We start from the raw sequence: 25,003 nt of genomic DNA on the forward strand, positions 1-25,003 counted from the left end.
TAATGGATGACAAATTTCTCGCCAATTTACTATGTTCACTTGTTTGCCAATGTTACGGTTCCACGTTATGTTAATTTCGTAATTTACTTTTCCTCATTGTGATAATTTGCTGGGTAAAATTTTCTTAAAATTGGAATAGAAAAAGAACAAAAGCAAATTTTTGAAAAATCACTTTGAGGTGCACACCTCCATGCTACAAACTAGCTTTGTGACAAATTTCATGAAAATCGGCTGTGCGGTCTTGGCGCTGTGCGCTTCACAGAGATCCAGATAGAGAGAGAGAGACTTTCAACTTTTTTATTCGTAAAGATTATCATTATTTTTCATTCTTTTGCTTTTCAAAATAGTCCAAAAAGCATATTTGAACCAAAACTTAATATTTACTCCATAATTTGCTTGATTACTTAGGATTGATTAAGACCTTAGTAGTAGTAAATCTTTGAGATTTACCGAGATAAATTATGTACCATTGAAGCGATGCATAGTGTATATGAAGTTTAAAGCTAGAATATTTAAATATGAGAAAGGATTAAAAAAAAAACTAAAGAAGTCCAAGAACACTTAGAGTAGGTATAAAATTGTGCTTATACTTGCACACTTTTTGCATCCCTGATAGACGATGCAGTCAGAGCAAAAAAAGAAAATATATAAAATTATGGAAACAGAAACTATTCATGTAACTCAGTTCCCTTATAAAAAAAATATAATGCTAAATTTTCACCTTAAAAAAAAATTTTTTTTTCATTCCAATGTAATAAAAAGAAGTCTCATGTATGAATGGTGGAAGAATCAACAAGCATTAATTTTTATGACCGCCTTCATTACTAATATATGTTAAAAGAGTTTTTCATATTGAGGCTTTTATTTGTTTATTTATTTATTTATTTATTTTTTTTTTTTTTTGATAAAAAAATTGTATTCTTAAAATTGCATTAACCAGGAGAAATGTCTAATGGAAAAAATAATGATTTTCTTAAAACCTACTTGTCTTGTTTCTATAATATTATCACTGATACATTAGGTGAATAAATTACATTATTTGTAATTTTTTTTAAATCTTTAAACAAAATAAGCATTGATCCTTTGACTTTTAAAGTTCTGTAATTTACATTAGACTTATGATTCATTTGTAGATACTGCAAAATACTTTCCACGTTTAAGAATGCGTGATTTTAATTTTTTATATATCGTAGATAACTATGATTGAGGAAATTAATTTACAAGAATTTATTATTGGTTATTTGTAATTAATAATGTCTGAACTATCACATTAAATTATTTCTTTGATTATTTATACCAAGGCCCATTTATGTATTTTTTAAAAATACTTAAAGATTTCCAAACGATATTCTCCTATAGAAATCTCTATATATGAGCAAATGAAATTACAAGATTTTATTCTTAATTATTTAATTAATTGCAAAGAAATTAAGTAAAAATATTAATATTAAACATTTCTTAACAATTAATTGATAAAATCTTCATGATTTACGTAAAATAAAATTATTTTTCTGACAAATAGTATTTAAACCAAATAAACCTGGTTTAAACCAAAAAAAAAACGTTTTTTTTACCAACTCTGTCTACCCATCGATTCAGTGACTTACTACAATCAGTGAAAGATGCAAGAGACCCTTTGTCGGCGGCAGGAGTTTACAAGATCCCATGTTCCTGCAGATTGGCCTACATTGGAACAACAAAGAGAAGCGTTAATACAAGAATAAAAGAACATCAAAGAAATTGCTGCCTGGGCCACACTGAGAAAACAGCAGTCGCGGAATACACTATGGCACCCATGACATTAAATTCAAAGAAACCAAAATACTTTCAAGGACTTCCCACTATTACTCGAGATTAAGCAGAGAAACAATCGAAATTTTCAAACATACCCACAATTTTAACGGAAAGGAAGAAGGAATCAAGATCAACAAACTCTGGCATGCTTAATGTGACCAGATTTTTCAAGCTAAAAATCAGGACACATGACGGGAGGGGGGGGGGGGGTAGAGTAGTTTTTTTTCCACAGCTTTAATATTTTACGTAACAGAAAAATGCCAAGAAATAACTCAAATGTAATAAAGAACAGCTCCTCCTCTTCAATCCAAATCATGGTGGAGGTAGTTCAGAATATTAAACATTAAAGAATAACATTTTACGTGGCGTTCTTACGTTTACTGACAGCAAAAAATCGAAAAGGCATTTAAAAAATCTAGATTGTATGTTATATTTCTTGTGTGACGGAATTTAAACAAAAAAGCGGGACTTTTTCGACAAAGCGGGACACTTTGGCAGGACAGTAAGACAAAAAGCGGGACGTCTGGTCACATTAGGCATGCTACTCCTAGACGGGTTATCCCGAGAAAAACTTCTAGCCAACCAGAAACAGCGAGGGACCCCCAGCAGCCAATCTCCAACCAGAATGAAAAGAGAGTCATTCCACTTCAACTGATCTAATTTTTCAAATTATCCGCACTCGACCATCTCCGATTTGGATGAAATTTTATGAGGCGTAGAGATGTGCCTTTGAAACTAACCTATGCCACTTTTCAGCTTCCTAGATCCAAATCCTGAGGATCTAGGATCTCCGAAAAATGTTATCCATGATGGCAAATTAACTTTTTGTGCCAAATTGCCAAGTTTACACCAAGTTTACAGAAAATTTTATGTCACTGGAAGCCTAAAATTTTAGGTGCTTAAAGTATATGTTAGACCGTTAATATATTCAAGTGTTTCTGTGAGTTTGAGCTTGTTAGATTTTGTGTAGCATGCGCGTGAACTTGTAAAAAAGCATGATGGGAAAATTTTTTCATGATTTTAGGTTGTCATAAAATCTGAACAAATATAATTCAAAAGCTCGTGCGGCGTGATTCCATTGTAAATATGCTTGTTTTTAATGGGTTACAGTTGCAGAGCTTAAATAATTATTTTCTACAAGATATTGTGATTCAAAGTGGCTATCAAAACCGTTCAGGTAAAAAATAGCCTATTTTCAAAGCGCTATAGTTCAAGTTTGTAACCTCGCATCTTCTTTTCATTTATACCATTAGAAGGAACACATTTTTTTTCTTTCAAAATAAGTTTTTTCTTTGATGGTGTTCTTTCGAATAATGTTAAATTAAACAAGCTTGAAAAGATGTCTGTCGTAACGAATTGCCATGTTTAATCTCAAATTACGGGACCTTTTATAACACTGGAAGTCTGAAATTTTAGGAGCTTAAAGTACTTTTGGTTATCAAGACGTTCTAGTATTTTTGTGAATTTGAGTTCATTAACTTTTGTTTAGCACATATGCAAAGTCTTGACAAAACGCAGCAGCGAAACTTTTCCCTGGATTTTAAATTTGTCATAAATTTTAAACAAAATGATTTAAATGCTCGAACTTTGTAATTCTACTGTCAATATGCATGTTTTTAATGGGTTATAGTTGCAGAGCGTAAATATTGATTTTCTGAAAGATATCAGCATAAAAAGTGGCTATCAAAATTGTTCACATGAAGAATAGCCTGTTTTTAATGCCCTGTAGCTCAAGTTTGTCACTTTATATGTTCTTTTCGTTGGTACCATGAGAAAGAACATATTTTTTCCTATAAAAATAGTTTTTCTTTTGATGGTGTTTTTTTAGATAAGCAAGAAAAAATAAGCCTGAAATACTATTTGTCGTTAGCGAGAAAATCTCTTTCTACGATAAAGAAACAATGGTGAATGCTGTGACAATTGACTTATAGATATTATGCAACTCTTATAAGTCAGAAATAGTTTTTCATTAATCATTTAAAAATATACTTTGCAAATGAAATATGATAAAAAAAAAAGAAAATTATTTTGTTCTGTCTGGGGTATCAATTTGTTTCCTGAACAAAATACTTTTCTGATTCTAACATATATAATTTGCAAAAGATCTTTTTAAATAATTAATAAAAAACTATTTCTGGCTTATAACAGTTGCAAAATCCCTATAAGTCGGTTGTCAGGGCATTCACCATTCTTTATTTATTGTAGAACGAGATTTTCTCGCTATCGACAAATAGTATTTCAGGCTCATTTTTCCCGCTTATCTGAAAGAACACTATCGAAAAGAAAAGCAGTTTTTATGGGAAGAAATATGTTCTTTCTCATGGTACCAACGAAAAGAAGATGCAAGGTGACAAACTTGAGCTACAGGGCATTCAAAACAGGCTATTCTTCATGTGAACTATTTTTATAGCCACTTTGGATGCCAGTATCTTTTAGAAATTAATATATATGCTCTGCAACTATAACCCATTAAAAACATGCATATCCACAATAGAACTACAAAGTTCGAGCATTTGAATCATTTTTGTTCAGAATTTATGACATTCTAAAATCCAGGAAAAGTTTCGCTGCTGCGTTTTGTCAAGACTTTGCATATGTACTACACAAAAGTTAATGAACTCAAATTCACAAAAATATTAGAATGTATTGAAAACCAAAAGTACTTTAAGCTCCTAAAATTTCAGGGTTCCAGTGTTATGAAATGTCCTGCAATCTGAGATTGAACATGGCAATTCGTTTTTTTATCCTTATTCGAAATAACATCACCAAAGAATAAACTTATTTTGAAAGGAAAATAAATGTGCTCTTTCTAATGGTATAAACGAAAAGAAGATGGGAGGTGACAAACTTGAGCTGTAGCGCTTTGAAAATAGGCTATTTTTTACTTGAATGGTTTTGATAGCCACTTTGAATCACAATATTTTTGAGAAAATATATATTTATGCTCCGTAACTGTAACCCATTAAAAACAAGCATTTTTACAATGGAATCATGCAGTACGAGCTTTTGAATTATTTTTGTTCAGATTTTATGACAACATGCGCCTAAAATTTCAGGCTTCCAGTGTAATAAAATTTCCTGTAAACTTGGCAATTTGGCACAAAAAGCTAATCCGCTAACTCGGATCACATTTTTTGGAGATCCTAGATCCTCGGGATTTGGATCTAGGAAGCTGAAAATTTGCATAGATTAATTTCAAAGGCATCTCTATGCCTGTATAAAATTTCATCCAAAACGGAGATGGTCGAGTGGGGACCTCTAGGTCACTTGACATGGAATGACTCAAAAACCCAAGTTTCAGTGAACCAGAAACAAGGACAAACAATTCATCAGCCAATCCTGCCCAGAACGAAGGAAGCCCTAGCTCTTCCCACATAAATAGTAACAAGACTTCGATATCTGCATCAATTGCTAGGAAGTTGCTTCTTTGGAAGCTTCAACCATGCTAGCACTGAAGATGGCCGCTGCAGATGTGTCCGAATGGAGTAACAACACTCGGACCATGGCACAACAGCCCAGAATCTTACAACATTATGATTAAATCATTGCTTGCAGTTTTTTCAGTACAGTCTAAGGGGCGCGGCCCAAAGGTTAAGGAGCACTGGTATAGACGAACAAGCTAACACCGTTCTCAGAAAATTTTTTTAAATTTAAGCACTGTTTTGATATTTTTCAAATGAATCTCTTCATTTAGAGATATTTGTTGCTTGGCAATTTCGTGGTTCCTTCGGTTAATACGCAAAAAGAAAAAATAATAAAATTGAAGAAAAAAAACATGCTAGAGTTGTATAGTGGCACTCCACTGACTTTATGTTTTACTATTTGACTCTATTTATGTAAGACTTAGAAGCTTTGGCTATGGGCAATTCCATTGTGACGGGTGTGACGTTGAGATGCTATTTTTGAGAGTTGTATCTGAGTTTTACCCAGTTAATAACTTAGTAAACACCAACAAAGTTTTAAATGATGTTAACCTATGCATTTGCTTAAATAATTAAGCTAAAATGAAACTGTGGAAGTTTTCAATTTTTTAAAAAAATATTTTAAATTTTGTGATGGGTGTGACGTTTTCGAGACATGAGTTTTCACTTACCTTTGCATTTGTGCAATTTCCTGTGAATTTTTTAATGTTTCATTTCTGTAGCATTTTTTTTTCTTTTGAATGAGATTCAGATGAAACTTAAAACACAAGTTTTATAGCACAATTAAATTTTTTTACCTCATAGGAATTTTTTTTCTGGCATGACGGGTGTGACAGAATTTGTGACAGGTGTGACAGTGTGCCAAGTTGTGAATTTGAGAAGCAAATTTTTGAAGAACAGTGATCAGTACAACTATTAAACTGGACAATACTTAACATATACTTACATTTTATTGGAAATAACACCTATATAAACATACATACAGCTGTTTTAGAACTTTCAGTAGCCTGTACTTGTTACAAGGGCTTGTGGAGCAACTTTTTAAAGAAGAGTACAGACAAACAGAAAAGTACATACAAATTGTGAGCTTGGCAATAGTTAATATATACTTACATTTTATAAGAAATTAAATCCTATACGTATATGTACCATTGTTTTAGAACTTATAATGGCCTCTACTTGTTACAAGGGCTGGTGGAGCAACTTTTTTAATAATTACCGATATTTTTTCAGATGAAATATCTTCTTTTTCTGGCCAAATCCAATGGGGTCCACTAGCCTCCATATATTTTAAACTGACTTCTTCTTTCGTGATGTCAATGTCCAAAACAGTAGCATAATAAAATTTATTTATGCAGTGCTTCGTACTGCTGCCTGTAGTGGTAAGTGAAACCAAAACAAAATCACCAATTGTAAGTTCAGGTGGTTGTAGGATTCTGCTAGGAGGAAGATCTACTGTTTGAGTCGAAGTGACAGCTACTTTTTTCAATGTAGACTTAGCAGTCTTTCCAATTAAAAGATTTGTAGAATCGCACACCTGAAAGTGGTGAAACGATTTTATGCCTTCTATTGCAATAGATTTGTCCCATCTTGATGACAACATTGCCTTTGACTGTAGTATTTGATGAGCTGTGACGTAAAAAGATGTAATATTGAAGAAAAACAGCTTCTGTTGTAGGAAAGAAACTTTGATCTCTTCACCATCAGAATCACAAAAGAACTCTCACAAAGAGATAGAGTTATATGAGATAAAGTTACAATTTAAAAATGTAAACCACATTTAATTCTAGGGCACAGTTATGTCTATTTAAAATTAATCTTATAATTTGTATTTATCAGAAAATTTATGAAGAATGAAAAAAAAATGAAATACTAAATAATTACAATTCTTGCCAAATTCAAATGTTTTGAATTTCAGGATTTATTACTATTTTTTAATCTTTTAATTTTTTGTGAAAAAGAAGTATGTAAACTGTTCTATTAAATTTAGGAATTATTTTGAAATTTAGAAAGTGTTGTCACACCCGTCACGCCAAAATTTTCATATTAATTTTTTTTAAGCAAATTTTTTTTGTGTCATACTTAATCAGATGCACAATAATTAGACTTTTATGAAATTTCATGCTTTTTCATGGAATACTGCATTTGCTATGCTATATTAAGCGTCTTTTCTGTGACGGGTGTGATAGACAGACCTTATAAGTATATTTGTATTACAAATGTTCTTTAATGTATTTTTAGCAAATATAAAGTACTTTAAAAGATAGTCAAAGGTCAGAAATGACAATAAAAGTACACAAAATAAAAATGTTACTGTTTGAAGTATTGTTTCAGAGAGAATGAAAATACCCTATTTTTTCAAACTGAAAGTTTTTTATGTTGCACTAACTTTAAGCCCCAAAAAATGAAAAACAGTAATTATAATGAAAATATTCTTTATAGTTTCATAATCCTCATATTATTACCTTAGTTTAGTGATGTAAAATTCCCGGGTATTTATTTTTAGGGGTAAATACCCAGGGTATATACCCATTTTGGGTATTTACCCGGGTATTTATTTAAAAAATTTATATTCAACTAAAATAGTTTTCTATATGTATTCCAATATGTATATAAGTAACCAACCATATACAAAACAATAAATTTTTGCCCAAAAATTGTATTTTGATCACATATTTAAAGAATTATTGTGTGGTACAACTTAGCAATCAAATATGATATTCACATTAAATGTGTTGGATATGTCCAATCAATGTTGATAGCCAAATTTCAGATATAAAAAAGCCATTCTACAAAAAGTAAAAAGCTTAACTGGTTACAAAAAAAAAAAAAAAAAACTAAGGTCCTAGTTTTTTATAACCCAGTAATTTGTCCCTGCATGACATCAAAATGTTGCTCAATTTATTATTACTATTTATTTGCCTAAATCTTTTACAGAAATTTCCTTTAAACCTAGTTCAAGTGTTCAGGCGTATTCTGCATATCATTTTTTCATTAAGCCTTAGATTTAACTAAGCCTTTAATTAAAAAATTATAATACATAAATTTTTATATTTTTAATCATTCCTTTTTTTTTATTTATGTTAAAAAAAACACCTTTTGATATACCACCTAACTTTTTTTTGCAAAATGCGCAATTTCTAGGGGATTTACCCTGCCTTCGGATAAATACCGAAAAAAATTTTTATCTTCCCACCCTACATCACTAATTGGGTGTATTAAAAATAGTTTGAATAAATTTTCATCATGAAGTACCGGGGAGCGAATGCAAATGAGCAAGGCAACAAAAAGCAATATTTTGATCTTTTTTTTTGCTTATTAATGTGAAAACTGTTTCTATATTTGCCACGTTATCACTTAAACAGCAATAAAATAAATAACATCATAGTCTTAATAACTTCTCTGTTTATTCGTCCAAACATCCCTCATGCTTCCTTTTGTTTTTTCATTTTGGATATGACTAACCTAGATTGTGATTTTGAAATCCTGGAGTTCATCATTGAATTGCTTATACTTCTCCAATTATGACATGGAAAAGAAAGATTCTTTGGTTCATGATATATTTCTTTCATAATTTCATCAAGTCTTTCAATTAAAAATATTATAAACTGTGTAATAATACATATGTATGTATCAGTTTTAATAATTTTTTCATATTAAGATTTCAAAAAAAAATTCCCATTAACTTTTTGCATTTTTTTGTAAAATACCCAGTTTTTGGGTATTTACCCAGGCCTTGGGTAAATACCCGGGTAAATACCCAAAAAATATTTACCTACCCGCTGGGTATTTACCCGATCCACATCACTACCTTAGTTTGACATATTATTTATTGCAAAAGGACAATTTTGAAATTTTTACCCTCATGTCCACTTTTTCGTGGAAATGCCCATATATAAGACTTAGAAGCTTTGGCTATATAAGACTTAGAAGCTGCTGCTATATAGGACTTGGAAGCTGCTGCTATAATAAGACTTAGAAGCTGCGTCTATATAGGACTTGGAAACTACACAATGTTTTTTTCTTTTTTTCAGAAAATTTCTATTAAATTATTTCAGTTCTTAAACAGTTTTACAATTTATCTAGACCTGAATTTTCACATGAGTGCATATGTGTTTTGTTATTTTTCTCTTGTGCTTATGCATCTAACTACAGTTAAGCTACATTATATAGTGTGTCATGATGACATCATGAGTGTCATAGTGTGTAGTCATCATATAGCTTGTCATGAACTAATTAAAATTTTTGATTTATTATTTCATTTCATCTTTCTCATATAGCAACATTAAAAATATTATTTTTCAGTATTAAATTAATATTGAAGGAACTTAGTCATAAATAATGAATATTTATTGAATCAGAATTCATATTTAATTTGCTTAATTTATTCTTTTCACAATAATATGATTTTTTTTTTCAGGAAAATATTATCTACATAACATTTCACAAAGGGCAACTTTTTAATAATGTACTGTTCAAAATGGCATCTATAAGCATTGAGGTAAGTCTTATAAACATTTGGCACTTGATTTTAGGAACTCTTTGGGACCCCAGAAAACGTTTTTGCAAAATAGAAATATATCAAAAAGTACTACACATGGTATACATCTTTAAGTGGAAAGTTCTATCAATACTACTGAATATTATATTTTTGTTTTTACACCAAACGTAAAGAAATGTCTTAAACACACAAAGTAAAATCAAGGGCCATTGACCATTTTCATTAATTTTTTTTTATAAAAATAAGAGCAAAAATGGATGAAGACAAAATTACAATTTGAATGAAAGGATTTATTTTCTTCCCTGATGTTTCCTGTCCCTGGTACTGGAATTCTCACTAAAGGGCTACTTTGACCTTATGCCCAGTTCACAAAAAAACAGATTTTCATCACTTCCAGTTTGTAAAAAAGATTGAAAAATTACTGTATTTAAATGAAATTTTTTTTTTCTACTATTGAATAATTACAAAGATTGTGAGTGCTTGAAAAATCAAACGTCGAGTGTAGATAATTAATATAATAAGCACAGCAACTTCTGAATTGCCGGGAAATTGAGAAATGCCATGTTCTGAACTGGTTACGAAGCGTGAAAATTCAAGCTCGCTTTAGGTTAAGTTACCAAATATTTGAAAAGAATGATGAATGTAATGTTACTATCCTCATATAAAAGTAATAATTAACAAAATGGGTTAACAATAAAATAGGTAAACCTTCAAAATTGAACTAATGAATAAAAATTGGGATCGTGATTGTGCCAGATTTTATGTTTACAAAAACATTCTGAACATTTTTCAGAAGGTTAGATAAGAGTCTGCTTTATCTTTATACTTTAATGAGCACCTTTGAAAATGATTTTTATTTAAGAATGAGGTGGTTTATGTTCTCATTTTCAAAGCAAATATATCAAACAATTACTATCAGAAGTGAAAATTTTCTTTTTACTGGGAACTTACGAGGTCAAATCAAAAAGTCTTTGCACCTATTTTTTATTTGCCAAACGAAGATACATACAGGTATTGACAAATATACATAGTAAACTATGTCACTTACACTATTTTTCCACATAGTCACCAAACTAGTTCAGACATTTGTTCCATCACAGCACTAAATTAGAGTAGAACTCTTCCGACTGCCTGTGGAATCACTGTTGGAGAACGTTCTTGGCTTTTGTCCTGCTAGAAACCCTTCAGTAGACTAAAATTGTAAAAATCACTAAGGGAAAGGTCTGGACTGCAGGTGCATTTCCCTGTGAATTGCTATGGTCTTTTGTCCGCTGCTCCATACAAAACAAATAACATTTCGCTGCTCATAAGCTGTGGACGTCTAAAGAACAACCGCCATCTTAAATGACTGATAGCAACTCCGCTCATCGGAGCAAAAGGCAGATACGGCTGGTCTGGTTCAAGGAAGGGTCACTCCTGGGAATGTATATGTTCACTTTGTATTCACAGCCGTATTTTGGCTTAAAAAAATCGGCACAAAGACTTTTTGATTTGCCCTCATACATAAATTGGTAGACAAAAGTTTATATAGTGCATTTAAAAGAGCAATGCTCAAGTTCTCATGCTCCAATTTTTCAGGATGCATCTTTACTCCATTTCACATGCATTTTAATATAGATTACTTTGTGATTAATGTGCCAAGTTTTAAATTTAAAACGTATCCTCCCTTTTGATATCCATATAAGTTGATTATTTAAAAGTTAACATTGTATCATCTTAGTTTTCGAACTTTGAGTATTTTCTTTAAAAGGACATTATTTTACAGTTGGAATTAAATCATGATCTAAAATTTTCAATAATTATATACACTCAGGAACATTGAAAATAGCGCCCTAAGAAGGAAACATTGGATTGAAGTGAAATTTAATGTACAGAATAAATATAGGTGAGAGATACACTTGATTTTTCCCAAAGTCTAGACAATTAAACAATTACAGGCTAAGAAATGAGATAAATACAGGGTGCTACTTCAATAGCGTGTTTGACCCCCTTTTGCTGCAATACAAGCTGCAACACTGTCCGGCATTGAGCTAATTAAAAGTCTGATGTTATCCTGAGGTAGATGGACCCACAAATTTTGAACAACCTCTTCTAAATCTTGCACAGAGTAGCACGGCAGCATCTGAGGTTTTAGCTGATTCCATACATGCACTATAGGGGACAAGTCCAGGAAGCGAGAAGGCCATGGAAGAGTCTCAAAAGGACCTAAGAAGTCTTGAGCAACTCTAGCTGTATGCAACTGAGGATTATCTTGCTGGAAAATTGCCCCTAAGAGACCATTTAGGAACAGTCCTACATGTGGTTGCAGAATTTAATTGGCATAACACTGACCCATTATGGTTCCACGTACCACAACTAGAGTGGACCGGCTATCATAGGCTATGGCCCCCCAGACCATTATACTGTTGTTACATGCAGTTTGTCATGCAACCCGTGCGCGGTTATCATCTGACCCCAAAACAAACCGGGATTCATCGCTGAACACCAGCTTTTGCCAGTCAATGACATCCCACATCTCTCTGGCTCCCCACCATTGTAGACGGAGTTGCCTATGTTTTGGTGTTAAAGGGAGTACATGAAAAGGACGCTTGGACTGCAGATTCACTCCCACTAGACGTCTAGAAATGGTTCGGGGAGCAACTGCTACCACTTCGTCTGCTTGAATGGTGGAATAAGTCACTGTGGGATCCACGAGCGCTTGCCGGACCATCCTTCGATCCTCTCTCCTTGTCATCTTCCTAATCGCTCCAGAACCAGTTTTTTCGCACCTAAGTACCATTTCGTGTCCACTGCCTCCAACAGTTTCTAATGAAACACTCTGAACGATCCACCTGGGCAGCAACACGACTCGTCGACCAGCCCACGATTTTCATGCCAATGATCAAACCTCTCTCAAACTCGCTTAACTGGGAGAAACATTTTCTAACTCGCCTACCTGGCATCTTTCACTCATTAAGGTTCTCCAATAATTGGGATGTAATCATGACATTTATAAATCTGAAATTATGCACTGGTTTATATAGCACCTTTTTCTCGATTGCACCGGTAATGTGGGTCCATGGTCATGTGCATTGACACCAATAAGATTGACATCTTATTGGTGTCAATGCACATTCACATGTCTCTTCATATATGCAAAGTTTCGCGATTGTACCATTTTTTTTCTTGGGGTGCTATTTTCAACATTCCTGAGTGTACATTCATGGACCCTACAATGCTCTTTTAAAATTATTTACTTCACAGATAAATATAGTTTAAACTAATTTTAAATCTCGCCAGATTCCACAAGATGAAACTATACAGAAGGTTGCTAAAGAAGGATTGGAAGCTAGAAATCTTGTCAATTGGATTTCTGATGGCACATTTGAAGGTGATATTTTCTTACTGCAAATAATATGTGTTTTCTATTTCATTCTATAAATAATATTTTCTGATAAAAATATGTTATAATTTAATAGCAGTTTGTTAAAATAGGTTGCTTATACACCAGTTTAGTTTGTACTATTCTGCCTCGGGAAGCTAAATGTTACTCTGCAAAAACAAGTTTTCGAGATGTGTGAAAAACACGTTTTTAATTCATTAACTAACAATTAAAAAATGTTGGAATTATTCCTTTTTTTTCAGTGGAAACCAAATAAGCAAGCTTGTACATTAAAGCTAACTTACAATAAATGACAAAATACAAAAAAAAAAAAAAAAAAAAAAAGCAGAAAACAAAAGAAGCATTGCTGTTACTGCCCTTTACTTACCCAGGGCAATACAGTTTATTGAGAATCATTTTTGACTGTATTAAAAATATGGGGTGAATATCCACTTTGTGATTTGCATGCTTTAAGGATGCAAAAAGGTGAATACTATACAGTCAGTTTCAGAAGGTATTGGGAAGTTACACATATGGACAGTTCCATTTTCCCAAACTAAAAAATATGAAAAAAAAAAATGTACTTCAAAATGGTGATCACTAAGATAAATCCATTTGCCAAGAAAATTTGAAGCAATGGGTTTTAAACTTTTCATATCAATCAAGTGGTTTTGGAAATTTAAAGTAACTAATGCTGGATTTGTCTGAATGCTAATTAATACAACTTGATATTGCATGATGAAAATTAATTATATTAAAGGAAATAGCTTATCTGTTGAATATAATGGTTTATTGATAAAATTTATCAAAAAAAAAGAACATTTTGACTAAAACTGCACCAGAAAATGTAATTACAAATTTCTAAGTATAGTGTTTCTAAAAAAGGGCTCAGAACGTGTTTAAACTAAGTGCTTATATTGTTTAAAGTTACGTTCTTATGGAAAAATAAAGCAGTAGCTCGTAACCACTAGAGCCACTGATCTCCCAAAGTTGTTCTTATTTAGCAAATTTTGCTGACAATTTGGTAAATATGGAGGCACTATTTGAGTATTGTTATTCTGTTCTTTTTTTTTTTGAATTTTTAAAACTTTTTTAACCATACCTGATGTTTATTCTCTTTAGATGTTATGTATGTGTTATACTTGTGCATGCTTGTTTTTTATCATTTGGTAGAGTTGGAGTTTTATTTGGCAAAGTGGGAATTTTCACCCTCCCAAAAATTTTAGTTCAGGGCGCACCTAGTAAAAACCCTAGGATAGAGATTGTGTTCAACTGAGCTGTAAATATGTTTTAAGGCACCAGATAGAACTATTGTAAATATAACTCAAGGGGTTACGTTTTAATATTTTCTTTTTAATGGTAACAGTGAGTCTTATTGTTTGAAGTTGTGATAAATACATTCTAAATGTTTCACATATTTTATTAATATATTTTTTTTATTGTTAGATGTAAAAACATCTAAGAAGCCTCCAACTTCTCCCCGTCCTCAGTCTGTTTCCCCTAAACCTGCTCTGGGTGATACAAGTAAGATGAAAGATTTTAAGTTTCCACAAACCTCTAAACGAAGGACAACCCTATCAAGGCCTAAAAATAGATTGAGATCAGCATCCGCTGGTAGAAATCCAGAAAAAGATCTCAGAACTCGTTATTGGACATTCTTATTTGAAAATTTGCATCGAGCAGTTGATGAGATTTATCAAACCTGTGAGATGGATGAAAGTATTGTAGAGAGTAAGGTAATGCAGTCAATTTCTATTAATAATCTTTTATTTCATTTCTATATCATATTAATTTTTAATTTGGATGTTTGGAAGTACAACCTCTGTATCTGGACTAAGTGAGATCAAAAGCAATCTGAGAAATCTAAACATCCAAATAAGTCAGGGAATGTGAGCTATAAGCAAAGCAAATCCTTTATTTCTAACAAATTACGTGTATTTGTTTGCAACACATCGAAAAATCTACAAATAGTTCTTCATGCTACTTCTTGAGAAAGAATTGATCGGCTGTCTTGTGTCTTCTATTTAAAAAATGTGGCTTTCAAATGAAGCATAACCACACAAACGCTTTATCATTAAAAGTTTATCTGGAGTGCTGTTGGGTTAACGATCAAAATAAAAGGTGGTTGTTTGGCCAATTTGCAGTTGTTGTCTTACTATCATTTTTTAAAATCATTATTTCAACGAATATAAATTTGATATTGTGTTTACAAATTTGCTCTTCTTATCTGGATCAATGAGGGTTGGATAAATGAGGCCGTATTGTATTAGTATGTAAATTCGAAAATTTTCAATATTTTTGCAAAACACCAATATAATATTTGTTTTTGCAATTTCAATCTTGTTTTTCTTTCCTTTTGTTTTTTAAATCAAATTATCATACCAATACTGTAAGTAAGCAAATAATGGACCAATAAAAGCCAAAAGCAAAATTCTTTATTTTTAAATGCAAATTAGCTTGCGAATATCTAATATCCTCTAAGCACTTTCTGTGCTGCTTATGTGCTGGAACTGTGCTAGTGTCGATTTTTATCCATTGGTCAGCCAAGCTTTTGGGCGATTCTCGAAAAAATGTCCCGTGCGTAATGCTAATTTTTAATTTTTTTTCCAGCTAACCAAAGCTTTCAAAAAATAATGCTGTTGGGGAATAATGCATGCTTTAATATACTATCAAAGCATAACAGTTAATCCCCTATTTATTTATTACTTACTGGAATAAAATAAAAAACTTAGCGTTACGCACGGGACATTTTTTCGAGAATCGCTCTTTTGCTTTTTCATTTGAATTCATTTTTACTACCTTGTACAAAAATGAAGAAAGTAATGTGTTTGCAAAAAAAAAATCCCTCAAGTTTTGGGTCATATTTTCCATTTTACTCCTCAAATGAATTTTGAGTGGATCTAGTTGTGCACCTTCTCATTGGTTGCATTTGGACGTTCCAAAAGGGATCTTTTACAGGTTTTTTAGAGTAAAACGATGTTAGTTTTAGTGTAGACTGAAGTGATGTGATAAATTGGCATCTGTTTGACGATATATTGCTAAGCTTTAGGTTTGCAATTTTGTATTGCCAACTTAGTGATGTATCGCCAAGTTGATGACGAAAATGAAGTATTGATTTTTTTTTGTGAGTGACGTTTTGAGAGATTTTCATATAATGAGCGTTAAAATTGTCGGTATTCAGAAAAGGTAAGTGCAAAAATATTTTCTGCATTGGTTTTTAAAAAGCTTAGAGATGTAATTACTTAAAATGCCTTTTTGCGCACTATAAGGGATTATTACATCATAGTTTTGTACTTATATGCTCCATGTGTCCTTTTTTTTTTGTTGAAATTTCTGATCTGAATCACTAACAAAAACATCCCCTTTCTTTGTATTTCAAGCAGCCATTCTCTATTCCCTATGTTTACCTTACTTCTATGTGTAAGTAGAAAATAGCCTACAACTTTATGCATTTACAAAGTATTACTTTCAACTTGCGAGCATAAGTACGAACAAGCACACATTTTTTAAAGTTATTTAAAAAAATTGATGATTTATCACATACAAAGAAGTAGTGTAGGATCCACATAAGATTCTCAAATAAACTATTACTTTATACATTGACTTAAAGCAATGATAAGAACTTGCATATACAGTGAAACCTCCGAATAGCGGACAGTCAAGGGACTAGAAGTTTTGTCCGTTATTGGGAGGTGTCCGCTATTAGGAGGAACTACTTAATTTACCTTTTTCAAAATGGACTGTTGTTCCCTTTGTAGAACATAATTGGAACAATTGCGAAAGGTTTACTACATTTTACGTCAAGTGTAATTAATCTGTTTTTTCTTAATAAAGGTATACTGACCGCACACACTTGTCTTAAAAAGCATTTAATCAATTAAAGTAATCAGTTAAAACAGTTTGACATCTCTTTTTTGCATTACCAACGGCGGCGATTCGGCGGAGCAACCCACCTCCCCCCCCCCCCCACAATCACTTTTTATGGTTAATTTATTTATTTTATATCGAGTATCACTATTGCATGATTGACAGTTGGCAATGTGACCTTGAATATGGGCAAATATTTTTTATGTCTAAAAATTAAATAACCCAACGAAACCACGACACCATAAAACCGACTACAACCGGCGCCCGCCGGTCTGCTCAATTGCATCTCCCGAGAGCCCCAGTTAGAAAACCCCAGTTAGAAAAAGCGCCCAGTTTCCTCTTTTTTATCTTTACTTTTGAATAGTTATTGTGCACAAAATTCATTAAAATCTTAAGAAAAACATACGTTAATTGTTAGACTGACATCAGTTCAGAGTGAATTACATGGAATGGCCTATATTCAGGGACTGGGACTTGCAAAAATGTCCGTTAATTAGAGGTGTCCGTTATTCGGGAGTGTCCGTTAAGGGAGGTTTCACTGTATTTAGAAATAAGAAAATAGGATGGCAATAATAATTGCTCCTTTTCAAATGCAGTTAGTTTGCCTGCTTTTCTCACTGAACTTTCAATTATTTAAATGTACATTCATAACTAATGTGTCCTTTTTTCCAATCAAAACAGATTAATCTCTATAAAATACTATTCGCAGGGGTCGAAGTAGTCCTATATATCCTATATTTCCTATATTTTCAAAAAAAAAGCATCAAAATCGTACTATATTTCCTATATTTTTCAAAAATGTCTTATATTTCCTATATTCCCATTTTTTACCCTATATACCTTTTAAAAAGAGCAGTAAATAAACTTTTTGACATCGGATTTTTCGCTCTAAGTACATGCCCAAACGAATTTCAAATTAAAAAACTTAACTGACTAAATTCTGCAACAGGCATCTTCTCTGATTTTCTTTTTGTAATCTTTTCTTTTTGTGGAATTTTGGGATCGTGGAATGTTAGTTCCTTATGATGTTAAAACGTAAGTTTGTTGTAATAAGTGGAATTATAATGGCGAAATTGCATCGCTTAACAAAATTTCGTGTGGAGTTGTGTAACCAGGAGGACATTAATTCTACAAATTTTGGTGATTTTGGTGCATGGTGCATTAAGGGAACAGATGATTTTACCGCTTTTTGCTATTTTTGCAACTGTTCAGTGCCCATAAGCAATAGTGGATTTTCGCAAATGAGACAGCATGCTAAAACATTCAAGCATAAAGAAAACTCTGAAAAACGTCTGAAGGATCCTTCTCAAGCTCTGTATGTTCTTAAGACAAGTGGTAAAGGGTTCAGTTTAGATATAAAATCAAAGAACAGTGGAATTAGTGCTTGGGTCATGAGTGAGGTAGAAAAAATAAAAATTATCTTTGTTAAAATTTTGTTTAGTTATTTAGTCTATAAAGTACACTGTTTTTTCAAAAATTATTCTTTCCACTAAAGAGAAGTCATTTCAGATGTAAGGTATAATTTTGTTTTTGAGGTTTTTTTAAAATAAAATCATTGATAAGAATAACTAAATAATATATGATATGTATTATTTCTTTTTTCATAGCAAAATTATTCATACAATGTGTCCTATATTTGTCCTATATTTTTTGTGGAAAATGTCCTATATGTTACAAGTCGGTCACTTCTACCCCTGTATTCGCTAGCACCATGAACAATTTAATGTTTGGTTGCAGTTTGACATTTTATGCAAATATGAACTAATATCAAAAATAGTACACACTTATTTAAATCTTAAATTGTTTTGTTCTGTATGCTATATTAGAGACTTATCATTCTTTTTGTTGTGTGGGTACCAATGTGGGTACAGATGAGCATCAGATGAACTGAACAGACACATTCAAAAGAAGCTGTAATATATTTGTAGTATGTTGTACTATTGGTTATAGAAAATTCAAGTAGGGTGAGTGCAACTGCTCTGGCCTTTGTACCAGTTAGGACCAGTTTCGTTCTCAAGTATGTGTTATAAGGATGAAAACAATACATGTTTTCAATAACAAGCTGTAGTGTCTCTACCATAACTTGTATTAAATATATTTTGATAACAAATATTTTCCTTTTGATATTTTGAAGACTTTTGAAGACACAATGAAAAATTTCCATTAAACCTATTTTTTATTTTTAAATTAAAGATCACCTGTTTTTGAGCAATCACGATTTACTTATTATCATCATTTGATTAAAGATAATGTTACTCTGATTTTTCAAATTACCATGATGACGAGAATAAGCTAACTCCATTTAGTATTTAGTACCTGGACGACCGAGCCTCGCTCGGCTTTAAAAGAATTATTTTTTGTCAAATTGTGTCTTTTTAAGGTTCAATACTTTTCCAAATATACTTGAAAAGCTTCACGTTAATGAAATATTATGTACTCGACCTTCTTATAACACTAAAGTACCAAACAAAGAAGATTCTGAATGTAATTAAATCAACATTTTGCTTTAAACTATCTGTTATGTTTGTTTCCACTATACAATTTTCTTGTCAGTAATTAAAATATTTTGACCTTATAGTTTTGCTATAGTGAAATCGGTTTTTAACCGAATACTTCCTTTCATACTATGATGCGTTTCACGATTTTATCCCAATCCAGATTTTCTTTTTAATTAAGTACTTTTTGTTTTTACGCCAGAAAATGCTATGTACAGCATGATATCCATCAAAACTGTTGATTCACAAACCATTTCAACAAATGATAACAACTGTCTTAACAAAACATAAAGAATCTCAAGACATACACTTCTTCGAAATAAAATTTAGATGCGTGATTTTAAAAACACGTGAAACTATTTGAAGTGTAAAAAGAAAATAAATAAATAGAATAAAATAAAATAGGATGGTCAAGCAATAGTTTCACTTAAAAAAGAAAAAAAGCCTTACATCGACTTACATAATGCTTTTGAATTTGTTTTCAGCCAAGTGTGTTTTTGAAATTAGCCAAAGTGGCCAATATCAGCCAAGCCTGGCAACCCTAAGCAAGTATAAAATTTTAAAGCAAGAAGAGACAAATTTTCATTGTTATGGTTGCAAATCGTCTGCCTGATGCGTCAACTCACAGTTTACTACAAGGCTTAACTCAATTTGACTTTATATTTAAAAACTGTTTTTTGTAAAACATTGTGTTTTTACAGAAAAAACACTGATGTAGATGAACTTAGAATGCAAAACTACAATTAAATCCAAAATTTCATCCAAATCGTTAGAGCCGTTTCCGAGATAAGAAATATATATATACCCACAAGAATTGCTTGTTTAAAGATATAAGATTAGGAAGACAAATTTTCATTGTCCATGGTTACAAATCGTTTGCGTTTGTTCAAGACTCAACCTAAGCAAGTTTTACTTTTCAAAAGATATTGGGATAAGGGTGTAAAGTCGCGTTTTTTCATGAAAAACATCAGCATAGATGAACTTAAAAAGCAAAACTTCATCTAAATACAAAATTTCCAGGTTACTAATCCCTATCCTTTAAGAGTGATAAAAAATAAAAGTACTGTAAAGTTATACATTGTAAATATTCTTTATGATAAGTGTACTGGTAGATATTGGTCATAAAATCTTTATCTTGATTGCTGCGTCCTAATCATTTCTTTTTTTATGGCTATGCCTTGTATTACCTATTCTAGAAAATCACCAGTTATAATATGACAGATGCAAATTTCTTAGCCATTTCCTTTGTCGAAACAAAAAACTCAACGAGTAGGGTCCTATCACAATTCGTGATTCCGAAAAACATAATTTGAATCCAAGGCGTCAAAATTCAAATGAATGCTGGAAGTTTTTTTTTTTTTTTTTTTCATTTTGCAGCTTGATTATGAAACTTTGGTGATTTTTTTTTCAGGAAGCGATAATGATGCTAGAAAATTACAGTAAAGACTTTCATGCTTTGATTCAATACATAAATATAAACAAAAATTATGAGAAAACAGCTCCTCCAAACAGGTTAGTTTTTTATTGTAAATATTTGTGATTTGAGTGATTCTTGACTGTATGATAAGTGCAATCGCTGATATTAAGACTACTAGGTTGTCTTTATCCTGCTCTATTCAAAAGTCTGCAGGTCATTTTATATTTCATAATTTTTATATTGCATACAAACATCAATTTTACAAGAAAAATCAGTTATTTTGTTAGATTATTTTACTGTTGTGTACTTTCATGTTCTTTGCATTCATAGTACAATAAAAATTCAGTCTAGAACTAAACGAGTTTACTTTCAGTATACCAACAATGATTTTCTAACATCAAGTTACTGTTCTCTTAATTAGCTAAGAATGCATATTATGTCAAACATATCTTTTTCATATTTGAAGCTGATTTCTTAAGCAAAATAAACTTCTCTCATCTAATTAAATAGATACATAAAAAAATAAAAATAATAATTAAAAAAAAAAAAACTAACAGCTACTACTAAACAATGCAACATTGAAGTAAGACAACGTTTTTCTTTCTTTTATTCGATTGTTAGTAGAATGAATACCTTACTCTTTATAATCTGTAATTAATATTTTTTCTTTGTGGTTTGCAGGGCATAAAACTGGTCAGTAAATGTTAGTTAAAGTCAGTATTTTAAAAATTTGTCAGTATTAGTCAGTATTTACAAAATTTCGTCAGTAAAGTAAGATTTTTCTTTTCAAATTTATTAAATAATTAATTTTAAGATAATATTCACCGCCAATTTTGTTTTCATTTTCTGATAAACTTTTTAAAATGCCAAAAAAAGAATCAATGGCTAATACAGCAGCCCAATTTTGCCAATCTGCTTGTCTGTTTTATTTGATAAAAATGTTTGGTATTCTTTTATTAAATTGGGATGATCTAGCTTTATGGAAAACCTAGCACCCCCCCTCCCTGCACCCCACCCCACCGTCTGATATTGGGTATATTCTTTGAAACATTTTCCTGTTTTTGTGCAAAGTTCAACATAAGATGAAGACTTTTTTGAGCAATAAGATATGCATGACAGCTACATCATTTGTACCAAAATAGCTGTGTATGATGTTGCTGCATATTACAAACAAAGCTATTATCTATTTCACTAAGTATGACACTCTTTTTTAATACACCACAGTTTGATAATTTTTAAAATTTTTGTCAGTATCGGTCAGTATTTTATAAATTTTGGTCAGTAAAGTCAGTATTTTTGACCCTCCAAACAGTTTATCCCCTGGGTCTGTTGAGCGGAGTCTAATTGTCAAAGTTTTGACATTAGTTTATGAAATTAAGGTGAATATTTTCATATTATTTTCAACCAAACTTAAATTTTGAGTGTATGTTCTGAAGTGTGTGAACAAAGCAAAATCACCAAAAATGTACAAAAACTAATATTCTCCTGTAACAAAGCTTTATAGTTATTGAAGAAAATGATAATGCAAAAGAAATGTAGCCTTAGTCCTCTTAATTTACATGCAAACATTAAAACAACTAGCTAATAAATGCCAGGTGTTCTCGAAATTTTCATTCTCTGACATTCAGAATTTTAGATATATCTTTAAAGTTTTAATGTGTCATGAACATTTTAAAATAAATTCATTAAAATTGTAATTTAGAACTAGTTGTTAATTATAATTTATTTTTGGTTTTTTATTTTTTTACAGACCAACTTCACTGGCATGGGAAGTTAGAAAGTCATCTCCTGGAAAATCATTGCTAAAGAATGTTTTCATAGAAAAGCTTACTGCTGGAAATTGCCAGGCAAAGCGAGTTTTGTGCTTTGATTCAGCCATGTAAGAAAAGTTATTAAAATCATATGAGAATTATACACTTGAAACCTCTAGTTCAGCAGTCGGCAACTTAAATATATGTTTATCTAGGCAACAATATCTTTAGGAGTCACTTTTATGCCTTTTTCTAGCATTTTGGATGTAATTGCGAGATAAATTTATCTTTTTAACAGTGAGTGTAGAATATGAGAGATTTCTCTAAACTTCGATAACAATTTTCAAAAGTGTCTGCTGTACCCAACTAAAGTTACTTGCTTACCCCTGCTATAGTTGTATTATTTAGTATCTGGAATGTTGCATCTAATTTTTAAGGTTTTCTTTTTAAAAAATTGTATAAAAAATTTTTACTGCTCAAGTTAATTTTCTTTTACGAATGAGTATTTGCAATGGAACAATGATTTTTAGTAGAACTAGTTTCACCTGAAATACGTTGGAAGTAGTAGGTACTTGTAAGATGCTTTGAATTCGACCTTGCAAATCAAGAGATATTAATCCCAAAACATATTATTACTTTTGAATGAAAATATGAGTTAAGGATAAGTTAATTGTATAACTGTTTAGAGAACTCTTCATCTATCACCAGTAGCAAACAGATGTGCTAGAAATTTGGATTTTTAAAAGTTGGCAGCTCTGACTTGGCATATTGTTTGGTAGTTTCAGACCAACACAGTAACAGAGCAGCCACTGCCGACTAAAAAAGCAACTATTGCGACTATTTTGAAGAGTTGAAGACTATGACGACTATTTTACTCTAAGACAAAAATGACTGTTTTGTAAAAAGCTGCTACTATTTCAGCCAAAAAGCGTCTAAAATATAAAAAATATTACTGATGTTAAAAAAAAAAAGCTTTAGTTTTAAAAATCATCTGCTGAACTTATCTAAAATTCGAATTCACTTAGGTGTGCCAAATTACGGGAAAAGTTGCTAATTAATAACCATTACAATTATATGGGTGATAATTTGAGATCCGAATAGCGAGTAATCGGCTGTTGATAATCAGTTGAAGGATCCTAACAATTATTTTTAATACTTCCGATTTCTCCATCAAATTTTTCTCATACAATTTCGATTTCAGAAATAGTTAATAGTTTATTTCAAAGAAACGATTAATTTTTCTCAATTTTCCTAATCTTTTCTTTAACGAAACATGAAAATTTAAAATTATTAGGGTTTAGCCTGAGGTCAGCAGGCTAATTTGAAAGCACTTTTAATCATATTTATTTTTTAATGGTCGCCATTTAATCTTTATTCCTTATAAAACTTTTATCTTTTATAATAAAAATCTTCTGTGCGGACATTTGTCACCATAAGGCTTTTAAACGGCTGAACTGATTTTGATCAAATTTTTTGTGTGTAATTAAGTTGTGGCAAGCATGGTTTCGAAGCGCAATGGATCGAATCGGAAACATTTTTCTTAACTAACTAATTGATTTAAACTTTGGATGGTTATATCTCCCAAATGTTTAATATTTATTTTAACCTATTGTTGAGGGAGAATTGAAATAAATATTTAAACCGTTGCCAAATGACAATAAGAAAGCCAGCTCTGCATTTCATATTGAAATTTCCTATTGAGATACATCAATTGAGAATAGATAAAACGTAGAGAGAGAGTGAAGCCTTTTCTTTTTTTTTTTTTCCATTTCTTGAAAAAATAACGATTTTAGGCACCGTGATATATTTCAAAGTGAAGTACTGGAAGTTTCACGCAAAACGTGTGTTCTGTCGTCGTAGTTGAACCATGTGACCGGACCGGTGCTTTAGGTTTTCCTAACTAAATGATCGGAAAGTACTGTACCTAGCAACATTTGTTTCTCGGCTCAAATCCATCTGAGTTTTGGTACTGGTGTCAAGAAGACTTTCAGGATTATCTAACTAATTAGTACATTATTAAAGGAAAAGATGATGGAATTTAAAGACGAAACAAATTTTATTTTCGTAAAGATAAATTACAACAGGGTAGTTCTGTACACAAAAGATCAGTGCAGTGGAAGATCTTTATCTTTAGTGGAAAGAACAAATTAGGCAATATATGAAGTTTAAAAAGTTTTCGTTCAAAAGATCGACCGCTAATTGGTCGGAGTTGGCTTCGCTTACAGATCGGCTGGATTACAGTAACGTGGTGGCTTGGTGATTTTGGCAATAAACAATAGAGTTGCATGATCATTTGTTTACATTTTAAAGCTACTGTTAATGTAATTTATTGTGTTTTTTGTTTGTTTGGCGGAATATTTCAAATTGTAAAGAATGGGTTTTCATTTTTAAAGAG

At 31.5% G+C, this 25,003-nt stretch overlaps 1 protein-coding gene across 3 annotated transcripts in view; it reads left to right on the forward strand.

Moving 5' to 3' along the window:
• The first annotated feature begins 9,662 nt into the window (after window positions 1–9,662).
• Window positions 9,663–25,003, forward strand: part of LOC129235273 (S phase cyclin A-associated protein in the endoplasmic reticulum-like) — a 64,753-nt gene continuing 49,412 nt past the window's right edge. For all 3 annotated transcript variants that reach the window (XM_054868989.1, XM_054868988.1, XM_054868990.1), the window contains exons 1-5: window positions 9,663–9,717; window positions 12,997–13,087; window positions 14,525–14,814; window positions 20,852–20,952; window positions 22,608–22,736. In XM_054868989.1, coding sequence (XP_054724964.1) covers window positions 9,697–9,717; window positions 12,997–13,087; window positions 14,525–14,814; window positions 20,852–20,952; window positions 22,608–22,736 — 632 coding nt within the window. In that variant the 5' untranslated portion in view covers window positions 9,663–9,696. The remainder of the gene's footprint in view (window positions 9,718–12,996; window positions 13,088–14,524; window positions 14,815–20,851; window positions 20,953–22,607; window positions 22,737–25,003) is intronic.

The sequence above is a fragment of the Uloborus diversus genome, chromosome 2 (assembly GCF_026930045.1).
Source record: "Uloborus diversus isolate 005 chromosome 2, Udiv.v.3.1, whole genome shotgun sequence".
In the NCBI taxonomy this organism is placed as follows: Eukaryota; Metazoa; Arthropoda; class Arachnida; order Araneae; family Uloboridae; genus Uloborus; species Uloborus diversus.